The sequence below is a fragment of the Nestor notabilis genome, unplaced genomic scaffold, assembly GCF_000696875.1.
Source record: "Nestor notabilis isolate BGI_N333 unplaced genomic scaffold, ASM69687v1 scaffold1248, whole genome shotgun sequence".
Classification (NCBI taxonomy): domain Eukaryota; kingdom Metazoa; phylum Chordata; class Aves; order Psittaciformes; family Psittacidae; genus Nestor; species Nestor notabilis.
The window spans coordinates 35,579-40,489 of record NW_009938537.1 but is presented as its reverse complement, the minus strand read 5'-3'; the positions used below and the strand labels follow the sequence as shown (position 1 = coordinate 40,489).

The 4,911-nt window shown below is 37.4% G+C and overlaps 1 protein-coding gene across 1 annotated transcript in view; it reads right to left on the bottom strand.

The window, feature by feature from the left end:
* CORIN (corin, serine peptidase) overlaps positions 1–4,911 on the bottom strand; it is a gene marked incomplete at its 5' end in the record, with an annotated part of 109,747 nt that overhangs the window by 81,135 nt on the left and 23,701 nt on the right. Inside the window, one exon of the mRNA XM_010019355.1 lies at positions 3,599–3,809. Coding sequence (XP_010017657.1) covers positions 3,599–3,809 — 211 coding nt within the window. The remainder of the gene's footprint in view (positions 1–3,598; positions 3,810–4,911) is intronic.

Sequence of the window (4,911 nt, the reverse complement as noted above, 5' to 3'; positions counted from 1 at the left end):
GGGAGGTGGGGGACGGCGGGATGAGGGTAGGCAAAAAAGCAAAAGCAAAAAGACAAATTATAGCAGTTTTTTCCTCTTACATTGAGTGCTCGAGATCAAAAGTAAAATGAATGAATGTTAACAAGTGAAACGAATTTGCAGACTTTAATCAAGAGGAACAATAATGTTGTATCTAAAGATATAGGATATAGGTGATGCAGGCTCAGTTCTCTGCTCTGCTGCAAATTTCTTGCTCAGTCTTGGCTTCCCTAGCTATTAATGTGACCGTATTAAGTGTAAAGACCAGTTTTTAAAGTCTGATTTTGTAACCATATTGGAAAGATCTCACCCATTCACCCAAGGAGGAAGAAGTTTCATAATGCTTTAAAAAAAATGTCTCTTACTATCCAAATTCTGAGCAAGTAATCATAAGCAAGCAAAAAGTCTCACTGTACTTCAATTTCCATGTTCCATTCTCACAGAGGGTTTATTTTGAAAATAGAGTTGTATTTTCAAACTTTACATTTATTGAAAATTGTATTTTAAAGGTATTTTGCATAATTTCTTAAAAGAGCAGGGCTACCTGAGTGTACATCCAGTTGCTGGAATTAAATATAACTTTTAAAATTAATATATTTTTACTGTCACACATGATTCCATTGCAGGAAGATTAAGAAGAACAATTTTTAAGAGCAACAGTATTGTGGCAGCATTCAGAAATCCCAGTACCTAACTGCACTTGGTGTTACACAAACACTGAAGATGCTCTGCCTAGAAACTTAATCTCTTTCAAGTGTTAATAAATACAATGTTTATAAACACATACAAGATAAATGTGAAACAGACACAAGTTTAAAAATCAGAGCAAAGCTATTTAATAACAAGATACTGGATGCCAAGGATTAGTGTTTGTAACTTTCCTTCTTGTAATGCATTGTTATAATTACTGCTCCCATGGCTGCAGCTGCCAACACAGATGCTCTTGACAATACTTAAGAGCAGACATCTGAGCATCACAAGTTTAATTTTTTCTTTACTGTGTAAGCAGCATTTGCCAAATTGTACTTTAGATAAATTTGAAATAATTGCTCTATAAAACAAAGTAGTGTCAATAGATGAAAAATTATGATCAGAGATGCGCTGGCAATTAGAATGAAATAGCTGTAATTGACTGGAGGAACTAGTGACAATGTCAGTAACAGCTGTTCTCCATGCTGGTGTACGTTTTGTGATACTGTATGTTAAAAAAACCATAAGTCCCCAAAAAGGGCTACAGCATATGGACATACCCCCCCCATTCATTAACATCAGAGTCTTTCCACAATGGCTCTTCCGGTTCTCCTTCAGTATGTTTCTACCTCCCAGATTCAGATTCCCCTACTGTCTAAAACAGGCCTGTTTCTTCCATTTTCATATCTGCACTGAACACGTACAGAGTAACCAAGAGCTCTTCATACCAACAAAGAGATTTCTCCAGATCTCACTCAGCTGGGCGGGGGGGGAAGGAGGGAAGAGGAGGAAGGTGTTAAATAACTACTTTTTGCAGATACGATACTTCTGAAAAAAATCATTATTGTTGGCTTTGAAATACGTCTCTTTGCCTGCAATAATTGGATGCTACAAGAATAACAGTAATCACGAAATTCACTCAGTTGCCTACAGGAAAATGTGTTCTCTTTAAAGAAGAAAGCAGAAGTTAAACTAAGACAACTCAGGTTTAGCAAACTAGATTTAACAAACCAGCATTTCATCAATCCACCTTCAAGGTTCTTACAGTGGTTGCTACTGAGCCTACATTTTCAGCATCCCCGATGACACACTCTGGAGACATAGGGTTACTTGAAGTGAAATCAGATTCTAGCATAATCCTGCATCATTTACAGTCTCACTTTGGACTTCCTTCCCGATCAGCCTGCAGGGGCCAGAACGGTTTCCACAAAAAAAAAGATTGTAAAATAAGAATTGGGGGAAGCATTGTGACTTCCAGAACATTAAACCAGGACAGGGAAATTCAGTTCCAGCTTTGACATTAAAAAATAATGGGACAAGGTTACTCTTGGTGGGACGGAGGTGACAACAAACAACACATGCAAAGAAAAACCCTGACTCCTGAATCTCAGATTATTTTGGTTGCCACTCAAAACCAGAGCAAAAACCTGCATGTTCAAAACATTAGTTTAACTTCTACCCTTTTAAGTTAGCAAGGTAGCTGTCATAATGTAAGCCCTGCAAGAAAATTTCTTCAGGAAAGAAATGCAAAAGGAAAGGTAAAAATCTTACCCTTTCACAACTTTATTTGATTAATTTATGAGCTTTGTGCTTTTGACACACAAGCCACTCCGTCTCAAACGGTTTGTGATAGCCAAATTCCAAACAAGACCAAATAACTGAAGCAACAGAGAAATGGTCTCTTCTGTTGCTGAACATTTAAATGCATCAATTTATTACCTGAACCCATTTTTCTTATTTTGGTCTACAATTTCTAGAAAGAGCAGGTAGCTTGAAGCTGTATGTTACCAGATTCTTTAACTGAAACAATTTTAATATTGAATCAGAGCAGGGGGGCTATAATTAATCATGCACTGAATTGAAACTGAAAATAGTTTTTGTAGGCTAACGAAGATACGTACATTGATGTATTTGGATTAAACAGCTCAGCCAGTCTAATGGTTAGTCTCATTCCACCGCTACCCTCTGGTGGAATGGCAGGCATATATTGCCTGGAGTGGGACTGTACTTCTCATCGGCAACTGTGTCTTAGACCTGCTTACTTCATCTCATAGAACATTTTTCATAAGCATCGTGTCTCTTCTAAACACCACAGCTTCCAGCATCTTGGTTCTTGTTACGTTAATTGAATCACTTATTCAATTGCCTTATTCCCTTCCACTGAATTTCACAGTGGAGAAATTGAAAATTAGGAGAAAGAAATCTACTGTCTCTCTTCTCCCCACCAGAAACACCAGATCATGTACATATTAAAGAATTCCCTTTTTTCCTTTTTGTGCCATATTTTGACTTCAGCTTGTTAAACTCTCTGATCCTTTTCCAAAATCAAGCTCAATGAAAAAAGTGCATGCACATGATAGTAATGCTGTGTAATTACATAAATGCAGAAATAAAGACATGCTTAAGCTTCCAAAACAGTTTATGTCACTCTGACTACATCCTACTAATCTAATATAAAACATACTTTTAGTATTGACTTTTCTGAAGGAAAAGACTAAAAAAAAATTTGAAGTTTAATTTAAGTAACAGCCACCACACTTTATGCCAGTGCTATAAATATCCAGTGTTGTTACAAAGCATTCCATTTTGACTCATCCATATTGGAGAAATGAAGTACAAGAATTCAGGATAGCCTTTTTTTTTTTTTTAAGAAAACAGGCCTGACTGCCCTAATACTGTAGTTTTATTCCATATAGAAGCAGTATTTTTCCTGAGAGAACTCTATTGCAGTTGACTTGTCATGGCAGAAATGTTGTGAATAGCCCTGACAGACAGGAGTTTTGCAATGAGAAGGTCATAGGCTTAGTTTGGATCTTCCCTTGTCTGATTAAATAGAGAGTATTTTACCACAATTGGCTCTAGTCACTGACTGATTTTCATTCCCAAATACCTGTCATCACCGTCACTGATGCATTCAGGAAGAGCAAGACTACAGCCAAACAGCATGATGTGTTGATAGCAGCCGAGACGACTGAGATAACTGAAGAACTTCAGGAACTTTTCCATTTCAATACTTTTGACAATGGAAAGAACTGAAGTTGTAGTGGTGTAGTTATATGGCAGCATTTGGCACTGGCTGTTAGTGATATTTATGCAGGCACCTGTGAAATCAAAACAATATATTTAGAACAAAAGCATCACCGATTAATAGTTGGTTCAAAGCACATATTGAATTGACTAGTCATTACATACACTGTATGACCAACGCCTGTACCTCACAGATAAGATTACATTCCATAATGATGATATAATACTGTACAAAAATAAGTATCTAAGAAAAAAAAAAGTAATCTGGAGAAATTTGGTAGCTTAGTTTGGAAAACCAAATAATCTTAGATATTTTCACTATCCTCTGACTCTCTACAAAACTGCTCTAGAAATAACAGAAAACAAACTTCTTTGACACAGTTTGGATGAACACACCATAAGAATAGCCTGGATGCGGCCAATTTTGTCTGAAACTAAGAATGGAAGTCATACAAAAAAATTAAGGGTAGTCAGCTGCTCTGATTTCAGTGCTCACAAAAAGTTTCTCTTTTTGCTACCATTCTACTTTACAGCTGGCTTTCCTGCCAAAATCATCAGCTTGCTTACCTGTTTTTCCATCAAGGTAATGATTTTACCTCCACAGTCTTTCTTGTCTATTCTTCCAACATAAAATTTTCTGATCTTACAGGTTGAACACCAACACCTGTCCTAAACTGTTGTCCCACTCTTGACCTACCAAAGCAACCTTTCTCTGCTAATGCCCATGTGCAGAAGGCTCTCTCACCTCTGAACGATCAGCAGGCTAACTTACTGCACAAAGTCCTTAAGAGCGAGTTTCACAAGCCATACACCAAATTCAGAATTGTCATCAAGAACAGACTATTAAAATCTAGTATTTATGACAGCTCCCTACTCTATGAAGGCCTTTCCAGGCTCTCTAGTCAGGCTCCAGCAGCATTTTTTTCACACTCTGAGCATATCCACAGTCTACAGTCAGCAGGGACGTCAGCTCATTTTCAAGACCAGACTCTGCCACTAATCATGTTGTAAAACTCATGCTAAATGACCATCCCAACTCTAGCCTTCTAAAGGCTGAAAACTCTTGAGCACATTCAAAGCCTTAGCATTCCTATTACTGTCTGAGCAAACCAGACATAGGTAGCACCAAATGGGGTAGATTCTTTCCATCATCAGACATTTTGGGAATGGCTTCTT